Below are 20,304 nucleotides of genomic sequence, written 5' to 3'. Positions count from 1 at the left end.
TTCTCACCTACGTCTCACACTATGCACCCCTCTGCAACCTCTGGTACCCCTTTATCATTTCTAAGATATTTTTCAGATATTTTCTTGTTAAAAATACTGCTAAAAGTCCTTTGAAAATTTTTTCACAAACCATTCTAAACATGATACACCATCTTAATTCACAATGCCGCGCCACACTATTAATACCCCTCTGGCATCCTCTAGCCCCCCTCAGGATTCTTAAGATGTTTTGAAATTCTCCACAAGATATCATCACGTCAATTCACCCTATCACTGTTCCTCTTGCCTCCTCGGGTGTCCCCCTCGTCATTCCTAAGACATTTTTCAAACAACTTCTTGTTAAAAATGTGTTTTAAATACAGTGGTTCGCGTTTTTGTAAGCAACCCTCACTGTCACACACCCGGTCATTTCATCTCACTGTGTCACACTATGCTACCCTCTGGTGAATTTTATCGCACTTAAACCTTTTTCATACATTTTCCAATAAAAATAACATTAGAAACTAAAAATGACCTTTGTTTCATTGCTATTTCTTGCTATTTCATTGTTACATTACAATGTTCCGTGGAAATTCCCAGTCTGTAGTACTCAATGGCTAGCACATAGCACCCTCTGGTTTGCATTATCGCACTTTAAGCATTTTTCGACATTTTTCTATAAAAATAACTGTTTAAACTAGAAACAATCATTCCAACTTAAATTAAAATTCCTAATAGCACTTCTTCTGCTGACTCCAAGCAATTGACGCAAATCTTGAAATTTGTATATTTATTTTATTCCTCGTAAAACCTATATTGTTCATGGAGCTGATTGTGTGCTGAACTTTATTAGTGAAGCTTAATGTATCTTGATTTATCTGTTCAAAAAACTTGTTGTGTGTTTGTTTTTTCTTTGTGAAGCATGATCCATGTTATTTTTTGTCGTGAAACTTGTTGCATGTGGATTATTTCTTCAAGAAACCTGATGTATCCTTATGTATATCTTCAAGAAATTTTTGTATGTTTATTTCTTCTTCGTGTAACTTTTTGCTTGTTGATTTCTCTCTTTGTGAAACTTGTAAATTGATTTTGTTTTTCCTGATTCTAACTGATTCCGACCGTGGAACATGTTGCGAGCAGATTTTGGTTCGTGAAACGTAATTTATCTTAATATTTTCTCTTTGCAACTTGTTCTATGTTGATTTATTACTTCGTACAACTTAATTTATCATGATATTTTTCATCATGAATCTTGTTCCATGTTGATTTTTTCTTCGTGATTCCTGTTGATTTTTGTTCATGAAACTGTTTATGTGTAGATTATTTCTTCAAGAAACATAATCTATCATGATTTATGTCTACGAGAAACAAAATATATTTTTTTTCGTGAAACTTGTTGCATGTTAATTTTTCTCTTCGTGAAACTTTTACGCTTTTTTCTCACATACTACTATGTTTGGTTAAACTAACTAACCTAACCAACACACAATAGGTTAGGTTAGATGGAAAAACAAATGTCTGAAAGTGCTTCAAGTGTGAAAATGTACTCCAGAGGTTTCCATATACGAGCCATTGAGTACCACAGACTAGGAATTGCGATGAAACGTATCAATCTAACCATTAAATGGCAAATTTCGACTGTTTAAATAAAAACGATGGTTAATTTTAGTTTATAAAGTATTTTTGTAAGAAAATGTGTGAAAATGCTTTAGGTGTGGTAATGTGTGCCAGAGAGGGACATAGTGTGGCACAGAGGCGTGAACAAACATGGTGTATCATGTCGAGGCTGGTTTGCAAAAAACACAAACCATTGGATTTAAAACATATTTTTAACAATAAAAATCTAAAATGTCTTAGGAATGGCGAGGAGGGTGCCAGAGGGACAGCAATAGCGTGGTACGATTTGTGAATAGACATGGTTTACCTAATAATGATAGATGGTAATAAGCTAGAAAATGTCTTAATAATGCTAAATGGATGCTAGAGGGTACCAGAGAGACAGTCATAGTGGGACAGGGTGGCAAGAACTGAAATGGTGTATCATGTTTATGATGGCTTGCGGAAACACGAACCAAAGGATTTAAATCATGATTTTTAACAAGAAAATATCTCAAAAATATCTTAGAAATCATGTTAGGATGCCAGAGGGTTCCAGAAGGCCAGTGATAGTGTGAGGCGGTGGTGTGAATTGGCGTGGTATATTATGGAGGGTTGGCTTGCGAAAACATGATCAAAAAGACTTAATATGTGATTTTTAACGAAAAAATATCTGGTAAATATTTCGGAATAATCAGAAGTGCTAGAGTGTGCCACAGGGCAAGCCTTCATGGGGCATGGTGGCGTCAATTGAGACAGTGTATCACGCTGGAAGTGGCTTACAAAAGCATTAATCATTGGATTTAATGCATGTTTTTTAACAAGAAAATATCTGAAAAAGGTCTTATGAATGATGAATAGGTGCCAGAGGGTTCCCCCTTACCTTAGACCTTAGTTCCTCCTGTGCCGCCAGAGCTACACAGGGCATCCAGAAAGAGCCAACAATCATCCCTAATGTGCTGCTACCCAGAGGTCTTCCAATTGGTCTTGGACCGTTTAATTGATAAAAACTTCAGGTTCCACTAGTACTTACGACGAAGTGTTTTTTTGGTATGGTTTTCCTCTTCTTCGGGTTCCCTCTGGTTATCACTCGAGTGCCGTTCTGGGAAGTTCCAGAGGGCCAATAGTAGTGTCATACTATAGTCTGTATTGACACGATGTATCATGGAGGGTTGGCTCGGGAAAACATGAATCAATCAATTTAATGGTGGTATGGGGTGCCAGAGGGCCTGTCATAGTACGAAACAGTGGCATGAATTGAGATTGTGTATCATGGAGGCTTGACTTGCGAAAACATAAGCCAACGGATTTAATACATGATTTTTAACAAGAAATACCTGAAAAATATCTTAGGAATGATTAGAGAGTACCAGGGGCCTAATAATAGGGTGGGAAGGTGGCGTGAATTGACATGGTTGCACCATGGAGGGTTGATTTGGGAAAACATGAACCAATCGATTTAATGTGTGATTTTATCATCAAAATATCTGAAAAAATACCTGAGGAAAGATAATATGTATCACTGGGAAGCACCAGTTCAGCCAAATATTACTTCGGAGGCATGTACTGCATGGAATAGCATTTTCTACGGTTTAAAGTTAAGGTGGGAGTTGTTAAAAGAATTTTTTGGTTGGTGGAGGACTGAAATCTAACACCGGTCGCAAAAATGAGGCGTTTGAATTGAGACCTCTCCGATGTAACTCTCAATATAGTTAAAATTTATCTCTAATAACAACCCACCTCCTCTAAGGAACCAAATATTGTCATGGTGGCATGAAATATGCATAGTCTTGGCTCAAAGAAACGTGACATTTTCATTAAGATCTCTCAGAAACAACTCTTAACATGGCTTAAATTTATCTCTAATAACAAACCATCCTTCAAATCGGTTGCTAGGGGTTGGGTCAGACACTTATTGTTACGGCAGCGTGAAATATGCATAGTTTTGGCTCAAAGAAACGTATCATTTTCATTAAAACCTCTCAGAAATGACCGAATGCAAAAATTGTATCTCTTTTTATTGCTGGTGGCTCATATACGGCAATAGAAGCAATGCATTTTCTTTACGACTTCTCAGACATACTTTTTAATATGGCTCAAATTTACCTCTTATATCAACCCTCCATCTCTCCCCTCCCTTCAATTGATTAGAGAGGCCCCCATCAATTGAGGTTTAGTCTGTTTTGTTTTAGCTGCTTTTTCTGTGTTTTTATGATTTATAACGTTTTTTATTAACAAAATCTGTATGTACAAAAGCCTTCATTCTTTGGATTTCCACTTCCAGAATATAACTTTAATACGTAATCATTTACGCAATGATATGTCAAAAGCCAATGCTATGTAATATATTTCTGATTCAATATCTATCTTAACCTGTCTAAGTCACATTATACAATGAATAACGCTGTAACAGCCAGGAGTATCAATAACATTGGGATGCTTGTGTGCTCTCATTTGAAAAAAGTTGGAAACATGCGAACAATTTAATTATTCTAGTAAGCGAGACAGACAGCTTGCTTGCAATAGGTTATGATGTAGAAAGTATCCCCCAAATCATAATATTAGAAAGGCTTTCATAGTCCTCATGTCTAGCGCCCCATTCCATTGAGGGGAAGTCCCTCTTGAATCCTAATGCCGAAAAAGGTTTTAGGTTGTAAAGGATCCTCGTAAAACGCCTTGAAAGAAAATTAAATCTAAAAAAACGCCTTGAAGGAAAAAATACCATGAAAGAAAATGAAATCCGGAAGAAAAAATGAAATTCTGAAGAAAAAACAATATATTAAAGTATTATGTAACAATCCACGTTAGCATCGTCATTACTTAACACCCCATGTGTACGCTGCCACTACGTGACATCCCACGTTTTCGCTACCATTACGTAACACCCACATGTGCACTGTCATTATGTAACGTCCACAGGTGTGTCTCTTTGTTACAACTGGGACTTCCTCGTTTGACTAATGGACTATGACACCTCTTATTAGGTAACAAGTAAATCCTATTTCTTAACAAGCAAAGAGATATTGAAGTAAAGAAGCCCTGGCTCTCATAGGTTTTTAAGAAAAAAAAATTTTATAACAAGCAAAAATAAACAAACCCCCGGCTCTTGTAGGTTTTAAAGCAACTAACATATGCTTCGCTTAGAAAACATTCCCTCTGACGTAACATACACCTGCATTTAGAAGAAAATATTCCCTATTCTGTAACATGCAGCTGCAGCTTGAAGAAGTTTAAAAAAATGTCAGGACCAGGAATCGAAGGGGAGACTGTGTCGACGAAACTGAAACCCTCTGACTACTAATGTTCTCATTTCACCACTTTGCCCAACATGATTCCAGTTAATTGGAATAAACCTTACAAGAATTGAACTTCCGTATAATTCATTCCTACACACCGTGATTGTCTAAAATTAACTGATACAGAATAGAGTAGATAAGTCAATCAACCATTAAAATTAACCCTTTGAACGGAGTTCGCGCTTTTGATACTCACATAAGGCAGTTTTTGGAATAAACTTCCCAAGAATTAAACAGCTGGATAATTCATTGCTACATACCGTGATTGTCTAAAAATCAGCTGATACAAAATAGAAACAGAATAAGTCAATATAGCATTAAAACTGGCCCTTTGACCAGTGTTTGCCCTTCTGATACCTACAATAGACAGTGGCGTAATAGGGGGGATGCACACAATCTACGGACGTCACTTTGAAAGGAGCAGTAAATAGAGAAGTGATGGAGAGCACAAAAAGAGTGGAGGGTTACTTCTAAAGCATGTTACGGGATTATCAGAAGATGGAGCATCGGACCTCCGATTTGTGAAGATATTAAAAGAAGTTAGACAATTAGTGGTAGATTATGGTTTGGATTGAAAATTGGAAATCACTGGTGCAAAATTTTAATGCGTGTTGAAGATTCCTCATGCTCATCTGACATAGGTCTGTTGTAAAAAATTTACACTGAGAAATCAAAACCACCTCCTAATCCCAATACACTTCCTAAGTTCAAAATTGAAAAAAGCGAAGGGCCGGCGAGCTTTGAAGACTTGAAATATGTTGGACCGACTCACAAGAATTGAACTTCCGTATAATTCATTCCTACATACCGTGATTGTCTAAAATTAACTGATACACAATAGAGTGGATAAGTCAATCAACCATTAAAATTAACCCTTTGAACGGAGTTCGCGCTTTTGATACTCATATAAGGCAGCCGGCGAGCTTTGAAGACTTGAAATATGTTGGACAATGGCCCAAAACCTACCTTCAATTATAGCTATAGCGTTGCAATGAACCTCGGCTCATAGTTACCGAAAGTTTAAAAAGGCTTGTTGACCAAACAAAAAAAAAACTGTCTAATAAGAAAGAAGTAAATGGAACATCCGTTCATATACCATTTAACATTCATTAATCCCTATTGATTAATTAATCATTAACAATTTACCGTTCATCAACCATTAAAGATTACTGATACCAGGGTACCATTAATGGTAACGGTAGTTTTAATTTCTATTAACCTAACACCAACACATCAAATCTCACCCTCTATTTAACAATCTCATTCATATCTATTCACGCAACTCAACTGAAAATATCCACCTTCCCAAATCCCGCACACTCCGCAATAGTGTCAATACCTTCTCCTCCACGCCATATCGATCCCTCTAGTGCCAACTGTCGAAGGAGTAATGATACCATTGCAACCAAGGCTGACGATGCAGAATACACCTCTTGGACCACAGCACCACACCCACTGATTCACCAGCCTGAAGTTCACAGCATTAATTTATTTTCATCCCAGATCGTCATTGACGTATTCCCGTCATTTATTGTGTCTTATATATGTGTAAGTTTATGTTTGACTCTGTCGTTACTATTATGCTCATAAAAAATATAATAAAAATACAGTTGGACTGTTAATATTATCTCCACCATTTTCTGGTTATTCAAAGCTAACAAAGAAGGCGGCACTTCTAAGTTTCCATTCCAGGCAGCAAGCATGCCAATTACAATACTGATGACAGCACTTGACCATCTTTTCTTGCCTTTTAAAAAAAGTTAAGTACTTGACTCAAAGGAGGAACTATTAATTTTTAAATCTTGTGTAGAATTTTGTAACAAACAGACTTATCTGAGTATTCGCTAAAGCTAGAGCTTAAAATCACAGAACCAATAAGACACAGGAGAAAATCAAGGATAACGTTCGATTTCAAAAACTTCGTTTGATTTTCTGATCGGAAGAGCCTATTACATGTTAGGGTGTCTCAAAAACCTTTCTGATTAAACGCTGTAGTGCCCGCGTGCTACACAAGTCTATTTTTTCTCGAATAAAAGAAGTGATAGGGTAGCATTCGCTTCTGTTGGGCAAATTTAACTCTTTTTGAATAGGACAAAATTCGTTATTTCTTTCGTTATTCAATTGGTTATTTCATAAATACACTTTTTTCTTTTGTTTTACTAGTACTATGGGGACTAACTCTTCAAAGCATTTGGATACGTTTTTCGAAAGAATAATTCTTCTGTCTCAACATCAATTTTTTATTTTTTTTTTTAACAGACAAGAAAATAAAAACAGGAACAATGAAAACTCTCACAAGAGAAAAGCATAGTATTTGGGAGTCTCAGCAATTTTATTGCCTAATTAATAGCTTTAACAACCCCCCCCCCCCTCCTTACATGTTACACTATTTTTTTCAAAATAGATAACGAACAAATTTAATTCAGGTTTTACTGTCTTTGCAACACCTATGCTTGACTATAGAATTAACCTAGCAAAGAATCCTATGTACTTTTCCGACTACTTACCAATCACTTCATTGCCTATATTAACAGTTCCTTGAAGAACATCATCTGCTCAAAAATATTTTGTCTTTTGCAATGTTTAAGAAATAATTAGCGTTATAAATGCTAAAACTTTTCTGTATTTTAGGGTTTTTCTTTTTTATTGACGGGTTTGAAAAGACAAAATCTAAGAGACATATAAAGGTATTTTAAACGTCTAAAATAAAATTTATTTTACCTGTCGATGGATAGACTGTCCGATATATTCCCTTCTTGTGCCCTTTTCTTCATGTTAACAAAATTGGATTAAGACTGAATGCCTATTGCCTTAGTCAGCAGAAGAAGTAAAAGGGAACAACTTTTAGAACATTATAATTCTCCATGACAACTCGATAAACACTACCGTGTTGTTTTGTCACCGTTTTTCTATGATTCCCAAGCACTCTTTTTCTCGAATACGTGGTGAACAGGATCATACACATGTCCAATAACCAAAAATTATAAATAATGACGAATTAGTATATTTTTTTAAATTAGAACAAATTTTCAGTGGTTTCAGTTAATTCTCTAAACAAGAGGTTTTCGAAAGGCATATTCAGGGGATTCCTAATTCGTTGTACGGGTACCCCAAGGGTTCCTTAAAAGCATATGGGAAAACGAAAAAATATCAGTAATAGGGGAACCCGGGTTATCCCAGAGAGCCACTTTCGGGAAACTGTGTTCATGAGCTTATTTGACCGATTGGTGACTTCGAAAGCTCAAACTACTTGTTTTGTCCTGAAGTTTCTTCGGTCCAGCGTTCGTATTTCTTCTGCTTTAAACACATCTAAAAAAAAAATCTATTTTTGCTCACTGTCCGAGGTCACCCCACGTAGTGAGACCCATATCCAATTGAGTATAAAACTAAGAAGATACAGACAGATAAGATAATAAATGATTACAAACACCAAAATATAAATTTGAGATGTAATTTTAACGATTGTTGTAGGACGAAAGATTGCATTTGAGTACGTGACCGCTTTTTGACCTCTCACACATAATTTGCTATCAAACTCGTCTAGTGCCATCTGCACCTTTTGTGCAGTAGAAGCAGTTTGCAGTAGAATGCAGTGTGCAGTGTGCAGAAGAAGCAGTCTGGGAGTCTTGAGGTGTTTTTAGTTGTCCAACCACTTTTTAGACTTTATAATCTCGCTTGCATATCCTTCTCTTTGCTATCTGCTTGTACTTCAGTTGACTTCTTTTTCTAGTGTGTCAGTCAATATTCTAGGTCCACCTCTTATATGGTTTCCATGACCTGTTGTTAAGTGTTCCATCAACCGTTGGGAACGGTCTAAGCAATTCTGGAGAAACCAAACTTGACTTTTAGCAGTGAATATACTGACATCTATAACTAACTATTCTGAAGAAGATTTATCAGCTAGCCCCCCCCCCCCCATATAGAAGCGGCCTACCAGTAATAAAAGAAGGAAAGAAAGCCATTTCCGTAAAAATGTCACGAATGAAAGAATACATACTGGACACCTGACTAATGAAAATTATGTTTCAAGGGAAAATATTTTTAAAAATATGGATCATTAAGAGAGCATTTTAAAATCAATCTTTTTTTTTTTTAGTTCCTGCTAATAGGTTCGAAGCCTTCAATATTCAACTTTTCCGTCTTTACCTCTTACAAAGGTCGACTAAACTGGGTCTAAGTGGGTCCAACACTAACAGAAATCCAATAATTGGATTTTTATTATCTGTCTTTTTTATGAAGTCTTCCATGGTTTGTAAAAACAGGTCACTGTTGACCCATATACTTGATTGGGCTGGTCTTAATGTGCTGGGATAAGCGCTGCGTATCACACGTTGCACAAAGTGCACCCTAGGGAACTCAAAATATTCTACTACCGATCTTTCTAACTCAGTTCTAAACACTTGCCTTTTAAGGTCTTTTTTCTGTCAAATTAAAGTGACAGCCATCACTTTAGGAGCCACTGCTGGGTGTTGGAAAAGGGGAATGTTCGTCTGCAATCGCTATTTCCCGATTCATATTTTAAAATAGTCTTTTAATGTTGACCTCTTAATCCCAAATTCTTCCAGAGCTTTTCGCATAGAGAATTGTCAAAGATGACGGCTTTGGCTAATTTTTCAACACATTCCATTATGGGGCAACTTGGCATCTTACGTCTATAAAGTCTTGGCATAGCCGTGAATTTCTATTAGATTCCTCTAAAAGGAATTAAAAATAAATTATTCAAATAGAGTCAGTAGGGAGATACGCTTGAACCATATGCAGCATGTTAAAAAAAAAAAAAAAAATTATCTCACGAGCCAAAGGAAAAAGCAAGTGGGTGTCAAGAACTTGTGAACCTTAAAAGTAATTAGCAAGAGATTGAACTTTATGGTTCCAAAGTAATTATTTAAGTCATTTCAGTATATTTGATGTTCAAAACCAAAAAAAAATGCTCCTCTTGAGGAAAGCAACCCCGCTCTTTAATTAAATAAAAAAACAAAACAGTTTTTTTTAACTAGATGCAAGGAGCATTATTCAAACTCAAAAAGAACAGAAATTATTTCGTATGTGAAGGATTACTCCCCTCCTCAATGCCTTGTTCTTCACACTAGGTTTTTAGCACTTTTAAAAAAGCATCCATTTTAATTAAACGATCCTTGTGTTTCAGGAGTCACTCTTAAACAAATGGGACAAACAGTCAAAGTTTAGCGTGAAGAGCAAGTAATTGAGACCGACGTAAAATATACCCCCCCCCCTCCGTAAAATACCCTCTAGATAATTCCATCCTCGCTGAAAATCCCTCCCCGTAAAATTTCTTGCGGACGATTCAGCCTGAAAAATTCACCTTAACATACTTTCATTTTAAAAACCCTTTAATTTCTAATCGTTTTTCCGACCACTCCGGAAATCCCTTCTTCCGTGGAATTGTTTTCAAGAATCCAAACTTTCAGGAAATTTCTCCAGCGCGATTTCCCTTGAACATCTCTACTTGCAAAATTGAGTTGGCTATGAGCAAATGAGACGAATCAAAGAATTTCGTATACAAATTCTCTCAAATCCCCCCAGTGTTACAAAAAACGACCATCCTTGCAAAAAAGTACCAGTTTTGCTTGCTAGAAATCTCTACTACACCATTATATGATATGCTGAATCTTATTTTGTAACTAGCACCAAAATCATTCCACTTTTAAGGGGGTTTTTAGTCCCTTTTTTCTAGAATGAGGTAGATTTTCTGAATTTCATACCTTATGATGACTACACTAAAATTAGTGAATTCGACATAGTTCGAATCATCATGCAAATTAGATTCTTTAGATGGTTTTTGAGTTTCGGTCACTTTTACTAACTAGTTCGGTATTTACTAATTAGTAAATACCGATTTTACTATTTAATAAGTACCGGTTTTACTATTTAGTAAATTTACTTTACTAGCAAATACTAGTAAAGGAGGGTATTTACTAACTAGTTCGTAGTAATAAACAGGTATCCCCGAATTGGAATTCTTTCTAACTTTCAGCTTTAGTCCCAGGGACTCCAAAAATTATATTACCTTCGGATATTTTTTATATTCGAAATTAAACTCTTAATTTGCGTTCGAACTATAATTTTCCTAAAATTCTACCAGGTTAATGCAACCTGGTTTAACCGTTAACCTGGTTTAACCCATTCCAGGTTAAAGCAACAACAACAAAAAAACAAAGAAAAACAAGCATGTAAACATTCACCCGCTACACGAAAAACATAGTATTGTACATTTTCATAGTTAAAGAGTAAAAAATTTTCTTTCAGGTGTCGTTTAGAATTTGATTAAATAAAAAAAACAAGTTTTTTTAAATGAAAGTAAGGAGCAACATTAGAAATTAAAACGAACGGAAATTAATCACTCCGTATATGAAAGGGGCTTTTCCTCCTCAATGCCTCACTCTTAACGCTAAAGTTTGACTCTTTCTCTTAACCCTACTTTTTAAAACAGTAAAAAACTTTAGCGTAAAGAGTTAAAGGATAAAAATTCCAATTTTTAGTTCCGGTTACTATTTAGCCGGGTCACTCCTTACTACAGTTCGTTACCACGAACTGTTTGATGGTGGAACTTCCATCGAAATCAGATTAAGTTTGGAGGGTTATTCTCCTTTTTTATAAAATAAAACAAATTCACTTATGCTTATAGCATTCGGTTGGTATCTTAAAGACATTGGGTACTGTGAAAATTTACAAAGTGGAATAACCAAGTGAAATGGAAGTTTTTGTTTGCTGCTGGAAAGTTTAGAAGAATAAAAACACAAATCTTCGAACCAAGATTAGAATAGTGTAAGAAGCCAATGCAATGACAGTTGCTAAGTATGGCCGTGTACATTTTGATAAGCTAAGGTAGATTTGTTAAATGTTTTGCAGGTGAATTGTTAAGGATACCCTTAGATATGTTTAGCAGGCTATGTACAAACAATAAGAAGATAATGTAGACCTCGCAATTTCAGATAAGAAAGAGTAAGCTTAAAGATTCTTCTCCCTTGTCTAGACGTGATGGGTTTGTTAATTGAATCATCCTCTTGAGGAGAGAGAGGGGAAATGTGCTTTTAAGATCTAGAAGATAGATTTTGGTTTGTTTGACTTAATAACAAAGAGGGAATTTTTTAATATATTGGAAGGGGGGATATGCAAATGCTGCCAACATGCGGGAAGTTTCGCATTTTGTTTTGAACTGACCTTTAGAGAAAAACTGTCCAAGTTATCTCGAATCGCTAGAACCTGTACAACAACCGAGACGCTGCCATTATGGGAAGTAACGTTAGCAAGGTAATCGCGCTCGCTATTTACCATCCCATTTCAAACAGACTAGTTTGAATAATCTTTAATGACTAGAAAAGGAGAACAAGAGCTAAGAGCTCATATGGCATTTATGACGAGGTCGGAAGAGGCAAGAGCCAAGAGCTCATACAGTATGAGCTCTAGAAATATTCTAAGAATCAATAGATCGCTTTAAAAGGAAAACCAGAGGCTTAATACCGGTCGGGATTTAAAATAAGAGCTCTGAGTCACGAGTCCTTCTAAATATCAAAATTCATTAAGATCCGATCATCCACTCGTAAGCTAAAAATACCTCAATTTTCCCGAATTTTCCTCTCTATTCAGCCCCCCCCCCCAGATGGTCGAATCGGGAAAAACGACTTTATAAAGTCAATTTGTGCAGCTCCCTGACACGCCTATCAATTTTCATCGTCCTAGCACGTCCAAAAGCACCAAACTTGCCAAAGCACTGAACCCCACCACCTAACTCCACCAAACAGATCGGATAAAGTCCGGTTGCGTCAATCACGTGTCAGTGACATATATAAGCGTTTTCCAAGATTTCCGGTTTCCCCCTCCAACTCCCCCCAATGTCAAAAAATCTGGTCGGGATTTGGAATAAGAGCTCTGAAACATGAGTTCCTTCTAAATATAAAATTTCATTAAGATCCGGTCACCCTTACTTAAGCTAAAAATACCTCAATTTGACTGATTTTTCCAAATTAACAACCCCCAGCTCCCTCAAAGAGAATGGATCTGTACCAATTATGTCAATCTCGTATCTATAACTTGTGCTTATTCTTCCCATCAAGTTTCATCCCGATCTCTCCACTCTAAGGGTTTTCCAAGATTTCTGGTTTCCAAGATTTCTGTTCCCCCCTCCATCCCTCTATGTCCTCGGATCCGATTCAAATTGAAAATGGAGCATCTGAGACATAAGATTCTTCTATTTATCAAGTTTCATTAAGATCCGATCACACATTCATAAGAACCCTCGATTTTCACGTTTTCGAAGAATTCCGGTTTCCCCTTCCAACTCCCTTCAATGTCACCGGATCTGGTCGAGATTCAAAATGAGAGTTTTAAAGCACAAGATCCTTCTAGATATCAAATTTCATTCAGATCTGATCCCCGTTCGTAATTTAAAAATACCTTTTTTCTAATTTTCCCGGATTACTCCCCCTCCCCACTCCACCAAAGAGAGCGGATCCAGTCCGGTTATCCTGATCTCTCCTATTTAGACGTTTTCCAAGATTTCCATCCCCCCCTCTAATGACACTGGATCCGGTCAGGATTTAAAATAAAAGATCTGAGTTTCGAGGTCCTTCTAAATATGAAATTTCATTAAGATGCGATCACTCAGCAGCAGTAAAAGCTGCTGATGAGGAACACTGTATATGTGTTCGAAATATCCAGTTAAATAATTTTATATCTATTCACTGTCAATAAAAAGGTTTCATCCCTATTTTGAACTGTTTTACTTTCGTCATGGAAAGGCAGTATGGTCTTTGAAGTTATCTAACTCCCCCAAAGAGAGCTGATCCGTTCCGGTTATGTCAATCCCGTATCTAGGACTTGTGCTTATTTTTCCCACCAAGTTTCACCCCGATCCCTCCACTCTAAGAGTTTTCCAAGATTTTAGGTTCTGCCCCTCCCCCCTAAATTCCGCTTCATATCCAGTCGGGATTTAAAATAAGAGCTCTGAGACACGATATTCTTCGAAACATCATCAATTCTAAACACATCATTTTATTTAATTATTCTGAATTAACCCTCCTCCCCCAACTCCACCAAAGAGAGCGAATCCGTTCCGGTTATTTCAATCAGGTATCTAGGACTTATCATTATTTTTACCACCAAGTTTCATTCCGATCCCTCAACTCAAAGCGTTTTCCGAGATTTTAGGTTCCCTCCCTCAATTCCCCCCAACGTCACCGGATCCAGTCGGGATTTAAAATAAGAGCTCTGAGAAACGATATTCTTCCCAACTTCAAATTTCATTAAGATCCGATCACTCCTTCGTAAGTTATAAATACCTCATTTTTTCTAATTTTCAGAATTAACCCCCCCCCCCCAACTCCCCCAAACAGAGCAGATCCGTTCTGGTTATGTCAATCACGTATCAAGGACTTCTGCTTATTTTTCCCACCAAGTTTCATCCCGATCCCTCCATTCTAAGCGTTTTCCAAGATTTTAGGTCCCCCCCCCCCAATGTCACCGGATCTGGTCGGGATTTAAAATAAAAGCTCTGAGGTACGATATCCTTTCAAACATCAAATTTCATTAAGATCCCATCATCTTTTCGTAAGTTAAAATACTTCATTTTTTCTATTCTATTAATACAAAAATGAAAAGACAATTTAATGCATTTAGCTTGGGTATGCTTCTTGAATTTAATCTTCAGTGCGTTTATTAGCTATCTATTATCTATTGACCGTCAGAATCGCTATCAAGACAAAATGGTAAGCTATTATCTATAATTTAATGCCTAGTGGCATTTCCGGGAGGGGGACGACTGTCTGAGTGTATGTAGTTTAGTTTTTTTCTCATTTTACAGATATTTATTTCATTTTTGAGCCAGCCGAGTCAAAAAAAAAAAAACACTGCGAAACTATTGAAGCTTCCACCAACTCTGCGAAAGGGTTACATATTTGAATGACTCAGGTCTTGTTACAAGTTTCTAATCAATTTCGTCAAAATTCAGCTGTAAAGCGTGCTACGCACCTAGCACAAAAAGCTGCATCAAGATAGAACAAAACAGTTTGAATTAAGAAATCTGAATCATTGCCGTTTAACCATCTACCGCGAAAGCAGAACAAATTAAAAAAACTTGTAAGTAAAGATAGTAACTTCAGCAAAAACTGATCTACTAATTAGGCACAGGTACATGGACGCTCATGAAAATTGGTGCTCCATTAAACAATTTGCTCTGGGTACGCAAATGATTTATCTTATTGCTGAGTTGCAGGTTATTGAAAGAAGAGATGTTGAACAAAGAAGGGACAAAACCTGGGCAGGCCAAGACAACATTCATCTGAAACTAAATGAATATTCTTCGGCCAAAACGAGACGAACCATAGATCAGATATCTATACTATACAGGCCTAATCAAGCGGTTTTACACTGAATCCTGCCTGAAATGAAGAACTTGTAGCGATATATATGTAAATAAGTCAATCCTTGAGTTTTAACATGAATCGTTACTTCGAGAAAAACTTGCTTTATGTTTCGGTAAAGAAAAGCAAATAAATTTAAAAACAGTTTTCAACAAAAACTAAATGACGACATTAAAACTTAAAACGAATAAAAATTGGCACAAGGGTGCGGTTGTTGATCCCTCTAATATCCCCAAAAGGCTGGAATAGCATTTATGCCTAATAAAAAACTTAATAAACAGATCACGTAACAAGTTTAGTCTGCTGATTAAATTTCTTTAAAGGAAGAAAAGTTTAATGAAAATTCAGACATTAATATACAAATAAAAGAAGTAGCCACATATGCACTAATCCAATATTGTAGCAAACATACAGATATAAAAAAGTTCGACTAAAGTATCTTAGCAGTATTTTTATTCTTTTACATGTATTAGAAAAAAAGGACCACTAAAATGTGTTTAGCTTACAGTAAAGCCCGAAAGACATCCTAAGAGGGTTTGAGGTTGATCTTTACTTGTGGTAATTTATGTTCGTTTTAAGTTTAATTCTACTGTCTCTTGTAATCTATATTGGATCTAACGTTGGATTCCTAAATTAACAGCCATTTCTGCTCATTTCAAGTTCTAGGATCTTTTTTCTACTTTCCTTTGAAGAACTTTGATTTTTAAATCAATTCCTTTTCAAAACTTAAATAAGTTATGTTCGAATAAAGTTATGTAACAGTCAATATCTCAAAACAATGTAAAAGTTTAAGATAGTCTTTAAATTACATGTAGTTTTAAAATATCTCAATGGAAAACAAAAAACAAATTTATATGGAAAAAAAAAAATATCCAGTTTAAGGAGTTACACTCAAGCAACCGATCAGAAATTCTTCATTTCACCATAGCAACCGAAGATAATTCCTAAGAAAAAAAGATCATTTTCTGATTTGTTATTGGCAATGTGGCAAAGTATTTTTGATACTGCTAACCCTAGCTCACATATTGCAAAAAAAAAGCGCCAATAATCATCATCAGTTTATAAATTAAGAATTTAAACAAAAATATAAAGTCGCAAATTTTTCGAAAATCATCCCATCTTACTAGATATGGCGGCGTGTAAGGATTGAAGTTGACTTGTCCATTTGTCTAGAGCTAAATATCGTTCCACATCTTTGTCTTCATGGCAGAGTTCCAACACTTGATTTGGTTGATCAATGCGACCTTGAATTGTGCTAAAAAAAAAATACAGGAAGACATAAAGAAGAAAAACAAAAAGCTAAATTTAAAAAAAAATACAATAAAATTAAAATACGAAAAGTAGGGTCAGGGACGTTTAGAGAAGAAAAATATAACGCGACCGTTTTACCTGTAACAGGGCGTCCTAAAAAAGGCAATCTAAACAAAATAACTAAACAAAGAAACAAAAAAAGTTACGAAATAGAAGCGAAAAACAATGCAATTATACAACTGAAACATAAAACTGAGGGACCCCCGTCCAGTATACAACACAATATTTTTATCTGAATTTAACTTTTGAAGCTACTCTAGTTCTTTTCGTTATACGATTACTATCTTCTCAGTATTTTCGTTTGGATGCCTTCAAGTTCGTTTTCTACTTAGACTTTTTTCTAGTCGTTACAAAAGATGGATAAAGCGAACAAATGCGCCTATACTTCCGTTTCAAACCAAATAAGAAGTCAGGTTTTATCCTGACTACCCTTGTGACTTTTTTTGTTATAGTATTATTAACGAAATGACAAACACAAAATACAAGAGTTCACAAATCGTTTTCGAGAAATTGTAAATGGAACTACAACCTTTAGAAAGGTCTAGGAATAGAAGGTCTAGGGGGCGTATCCCTGCCCCTGTTTGTGACTATTTCTGATCACTTTAAGTTTGACTTGATTAATCACTTTAATTTCTATTTGTTTTACGGTTATTTCATTGCTCTATACCTAGTTGATCTACAGCAGTATCTGAAACCTTTATGTCCAAGTGATTATTTTATTTAATCTGTTAGTTTGAAGTCGGAGATATTGTAGAAATTTACAACTTCAAACGAACAGACTAAATAAAATAATCTAATAAAATAAAATAACCGAATTAATTTACTACTGCAAATCTGCGGTTTTAAATTGTATCTTGAATTTTTTTCGAAAAAATTACTTTTTTTTCAAAAACGTCTTTATTCAATTTTGTTCATTTTTGGTCAAATGATTTTGTTTTCTAATATTAGGAATATTTGTCAAGTTTCTTTCTTTTTTCATGCTTAAGAATCAAAATGTTTGTAATTTAAATGTTTGGCAAAATTCAAACATTCAGTCGTTAAGAGCCGACGTTAGAGCGTTGGCTCTGTATGTCTGATTTACAACAATAAGGAAATACAGTGATATAAAAAAAATAAGTTGCACCTTTGTAAGGTGGAACCTTACAAAGGTACCTTAATAAGGATAAAGAAGACGGTGACACTTTAAAGCTGTGAAACCTTTTACCAATGATTACTTTTTGAGTAAGTTAGACAGCCCCTATCATATAGGGAATAATTTTTGTTCAGTTTAAGTTTTAATGTCGCTCCTTACTTTCAGTTAAAAAATCTTTTTTTTTTATTTGATCAGATCAAAGAGCGCTGTCGATATGAACTCGAACTAAAAATATCCTGTTTATGACAGGGTTTCCACCTCCCTCCACCCTCCTTTATTTACTCCAGAGTTTCAATAGAACTTTCCTGAAAGCAATTGTAGCCGGTGCAATTGTAGCCGGTTAATATTTGTAAGTTTTATTTCACGATTAGCTCTCACAAAATTTGAATATTTCTGTGATTCTAGAAGCACCGTGGTACGAAAGTTTTAATATATTTCCCATTGCTCTTGTGTTACAATATTCAATATTGAGCCATAGAGGAAACAGTCAAACTTTAACATAAAGAACAAATGACTTGGGGTTCCGTCGTACACAGAATCATTTTATTTCTGCTTAATTTTTAGCGACACACTCTACTTTCATTTATAAAAAAAAAAAAATTTATTTATTTCTAACCCGTCAGACGATACTAAAAATTACACAGAGACGGAGTAAACACCACAACGTTTGTCAGAAGAATTCAAAAGTAATTTTTTAACAATGATGAGATACAAAACCAAAACTGGCCCAAAAAGACAAACCAACAAAGCTTTTTAATAAGATATATGTGAACAATAATATTATGAGCAAGAGGAACACGGATTTTTGGTAATTATAATTATCCCTAGATGCAATGACAACAAGTGCAATTTTTCATGGGTACTGTACTGGATAACTTGTGACCATTTTTCTATCTTGAACTAAAATCAAACTTTTCCACTAAAGACCGTTAAAAAAATACCATTTCTGCAAAATCGTTCTAGAAGACCGAAGATGATAACATTGGATATTTCACTATTTACTCTAAAATATTAATATTATCACGCAAATTAGAATAAAAATTGCAAAAACTAACTTTTTTCGGAAATAATTTATTTGTTTTTTCTTAACCTTGCATCTTGTTTTACTTTACATTGTGAAGATTAAGGTCTTGGCATTTATTTTTCATATTTCTATGCTCAATAGAGTAATTATATTTTCTCACATTACCAAGCCTTTAAAAATTGAAAACATCCATCCTCCCTACCTCCTTAAGAAGCTACATTCTCCAAAAAAATTTATAAGCCGACTTGCCCTTTAAGGCGTTCTTAGTAGAGGCTGCGTAATATTTTTTGTATTTATGTGGAGGAAATAAACTAGCCTAAAAATCTAAACCTAATGACTTATTCACTTCTTGCTTGAAGGTCTTCATTGGTATTAACTTTGGTCATAGGTTTTTTATTTTCTCCTTCTTCTTCTTTACAAAAATGGTTGTGGGTATTTGGCTGAACTTGGCAAATCAAAACTTACTTGTCAAGTATGCAGGAGACAAGGAGGGATTCAACTTCACTAGAGTCAACATTCAACTCTTTCGCAATACTCGGGATGTGTATCCGCGTATAAGGCTTAATAAGCTGAACCAAAACTTGAGTTCGTATGTTCACCAACAAGTCTACAAAAAAGTATAACTAAAAACAAATAAAGATTTCCAGAAACGACACTAGCTCTTCATATCAACACAATAGGCGAAGTAATAAATTAGAAAAGTAATGCAGAATAACAATATGCCAATGCACTAACTAAGGAGCCATCTTTTAGGTTCACCTCCCCCAATCACTCAGGTTTATGGCCCACATGAGCTATGCACGACAGCTTGGGCCTCTGTCCTCACGAGTATTTAAAGTAGCCCCTGTCCTCACTCCCTTCGCTTACTAAGGTCCAAGCATAAGACCTTTGGTCTTCACACGCATGTTATCATGATCTCATATTTCCAGTTTCTTCATTGTTGTTTTAATTAGTTTTATTTTTACAGCCTAAGTTTTTATTTAGCTTCTTCCCTTTTTTTTTTAGCTTTTTATTAAGTCCAGTCAAAAATTGTTGCAGAAAATTTTCACGTTTCTAGCTTGAATCACTCAGCTTATTTTCCAGTGTACAGGAAGGGTTAATCTAAAATACGAACACACAATCATGGCAACGGTATTCACCGTAACGCAATAAAGAACAAACTCTAGCCTATTCTAACCGAAATTTAAAAACGCGTTTTGAAAAAAAAAATGTTAATTGTAGAGAATCACCATTTGAAGCTCGTTCAAGAATGGTGACAATATCACCACTGATAAGAAAAGTAGATCGAAGCGCGTAAGCATAAAAGAAGTGAAAGAGGAGTCAGCGTCTTCGCTAATGGCTCCAAATTAAAAAGAAGAGTAACGTTTTGCCGCTATATCTTTAGGCTCGAAGCGTTTGATGTGTTACATTAAATTTAGTGAATTTTATATAATTGGAATCAGCCTAAACAACCAATTTTTTATGCATTAATTGTTATCAAAGTTCTTTTGTTTAGAGTTTTGGTTACTATTGGCCCCAGCCGCTCCTTGCTTACAGTTTGTTAACACAGACTATTTGATTCTGCGCCATATATTCTACATCAATTTT

The 20,304-nt window shown here is 35.5% G+C and overlaps 2 protein-coding genes across 2 annotated transcripts in view; both read right to left on the bottom strand.

The window, feature by feature from the left end:
* The window catches only part of LOC136037950 (leucine-rich repeat-containing protein 49-like), a 52,487-nt gene extending 43,724 nt beyond the window's left edge, over positions 1–8,763 (bottom strand). The window contains exon 1 of the mRNA XM_065720834.1: positions 7,593–8,763. Within this exon, the coding sequence (XP_065576906.1) occupies positions 7,593–7,645 (53 nt within the window). The 5' untranslated portion in view covers positions 7,646–8,763. The remainder of the gene's footprint in view (positions 1–7,592) is intronic.
* Positions 8,764–16,295: 7,532 nt separating this feature from the next.
* Positions 16,296–20,304, bottom strand: part of LOC136037949 (COP9 signalosome complex subunit 2-like) — a 34,140-nt gene continuing 30,131 nt past the window's right edge. The window contains exons 6-7 of the mRNA XM_065720832.1: positions 19,183–19,324; positions 16,296–16,505 (exon numbers count right to left, since the gene is read on the bottom strand). Of these exons, the coding sequence (XP_065576904.1) occupies positions 16,361–16,505; positions 19,183–19,324 (287 nt within the window). The 3' untranslated portion in view covers positions 16,296–16,360. The remainder of the gene's footprint in view (positions 16,506–19,182; positions 19,325–20,304) is intronic.

Source organism: Artemia franciscana, chromosome 17 (assembly GCF_032884065.1).
Source record: "Artemia franciscana chromosome 17, ASM3288406v1, whole genome shotgun sequence".
Lineage (NCBI taxonomy): Eukaryota > Metazoa > Arthropoda > Branchiopoda > Anostraca > Artemiidae > Artemia > Artemia franciscana.
This window is presented reverse-complemented; position numbering and strand designations above follow the sequence as displayed.